General features: G+C 53.0%; 1 protein-coding gene across 1 annotated transcript; it reads right to left on the reverse strand.

Annotated features, from left to right (window-relative positions):
- Positions 1-289: 289 nt before the first annotated feature.
- LOC149423324 (uncharacterized) lies at positions 290-1,594 on the reverse strand. Its single transcript, XM_089632721.1, has one exon. The coding sequence runs from the start codon at positions 1,592-1,594 to the stop codon at positions 290-292; it is 1,305 nt and encodes a 434-aa protein (XP_089488847.1).
- Between the last annotated feature and the right edge of the window lie 302 nt (positions 1,595-1,896).

A 1,896-nucleotide genomic window follows, 5' to 3' on the forward strand; every position in this document is an offset into this window, starting at 1 on the left:
GATTGGCTGACCGTTGCCGCTCACTGTTTGGCCTAGCTTCGCCTAGGAAAAGGAGAGGGGATGCTACGTAAATACTGGGTCCATGGCTTGCGATGTGCCCAGTGTTCTCGAGCCGGGGAGGGGATACTACGTAAATACTGTGTCCTGGCGCGCGTTGTGTTCAGTACTCGCCGGCCGGGTAAATACAGCTTTCTTATCCTCACATGGTCAGACATCTGCTTTGCGGCCTTTGGGTAGCATTGCGTAATGCGTTCGATACATCCTCCCCCCGGTGCAGTATCGGCTGCGCCTAGCAAATTTGAACGTGACGGGATGCTTTTGTCCGGCGGCGATCCATTCGGCCGGTTCCTTTTTGGCGGCGTGGGGGGGCCTCTTGTGATTTAGGGCCCGTGTTTGGTGTCGTCATGAGTACGGCAATTTTGACCGCTGGGCGCACGTACACTCCGGTGTTGGTTTGGACCCGAACGGTCCTTACATGCCCATCAGCGGCGGGCATTGTTTCAATGATTCGCCCGCGGGGCCAACTATTGCGGGGCAAAGCGGGATCCACGATTAGCACAAGATCACCCGTTTTGATAGGGGTACCTGGCTGGTGCCATTTTTGACGTGCGGCTATAGTGGGCAAGTATTCCTTCATCCATCGCCGCCAAAACATATCTGCTAATTGCTGGCTGATTCGCCATTGTTTTCTTAGGCAGACCTCTTCTTCTTTTGCCGCATACAGTGACAGGTGTGGCCGCTTTCCTGCTGATCCCAGCAAAAAATGGTTAGGGGTTAGCGGCTCCTCATCTCTCGGGTCGACAGAGACATGAGTCAGCGGGCGATTGTTCACTATGTACTCTGCTTCTGCCAGGGCCGTGAGGAGAGTTTCTTCTTTCGGTGAGCGCTCTTTCATAGTTGACTTGAGGGCTCTCTTTATAGAGCGCACGAGGCGCTCCCAAGCTCCCCCCATGTGGGGAGACAGGGGGGGGATAAATTTCCACGATGTTTTTTGTGTTGCAATGTAGTTTTGTACTCTGGGGTCTCGACTGATTGATTCCAGCGCGTCTCGGATTTCTTTGTCAGCGCCATGGAAATTAGTCCCGTTATCGGAGTATATACATTCGGGCTGGCCGCGTCTAGCTGACATTCGCTGCATTGCCATTATAGCTGAATCGGCACTTAGTGAGGCCGCTAGCTCGAGATGTACAGCCCTGGTTGACAGGCAGGTGAATAATGCCCCGTACCGTTTCTCTCGACGCCTACCGATTGTCACTTCCATAGGGCCAAAATAGTCTAGGCCGCAATGCGTGAAGGGGCTCACGTGATGTGTAAGCCTGGCAGCCGGTAATGGTCCCATCAGTGGTGGCAGTGGTTGAGCTCTCCTAATGCGGCATACTAGGCATTCATGCGCTATTCGGCGAAGGTTGGTGCGCAATTTCAATATAAAAAAGCTGCCTCTGATTTCCGCCATGGTTTTTTCGGTGCTTGAATGGTCCGCCATTTGATGATAGTGGCGGATCAGGAGCCGAGTGTATACCTCGTCACCATCCAGGATGACTGGTGTCCGTACTCCGCTGGCAACTCCTTTCAGGGCTTGTAACCGTGAGCCCATTCGTATAATGCCATCTGGGCCAAGGAAAGGCGTTAACGTTCGCAAGCGACTGTCGGCGGGTAGTGTATCGCCTTTTCGGGTAGCGCAAATTTCGGCCGCGAAAGAGTCTGCTTGAGATTTCTTTACCCATAATGTTTCTGCTCCTCGAGTCTCTTCGGCACTCAGAGGACCTTCTGATGATTTGTTGGGGTTCGGCCGACATCTCCTTATGAAGCGGAGAACCCATCCAGTGGTGCGTATTAGCCGATGCCACGATGAAAATCGCTCAATAAGAGGTAATCCGCCTCCTTTTATTATTGTGA

Source organism: Hesperophylax consimilis, chromosome 6 (assembly GCF_061612785.1).
Source record: "Hesperophylax consimilis isolate HC1 chromosome 6, BYU_Hcon_1.0, whole genome shotgun sequence".
Taxonomy (NCBI): Eukaryota; Metazoa; Arthropoda; class Insecta; order Trichoptera; family Limnephilidae; genus Hesperophylax; species Hesperophylax consimilis.

Excerpts from the sequence above, each read along its gene's own strand:
- LOC149423324 (XM_089632721.1), bottom strand. The coding sequence starts at position 1,594 with ATGGGCTCACGGTTACAAGCCCTGAAAGGAGTTGCCAGCGGAGTACGG.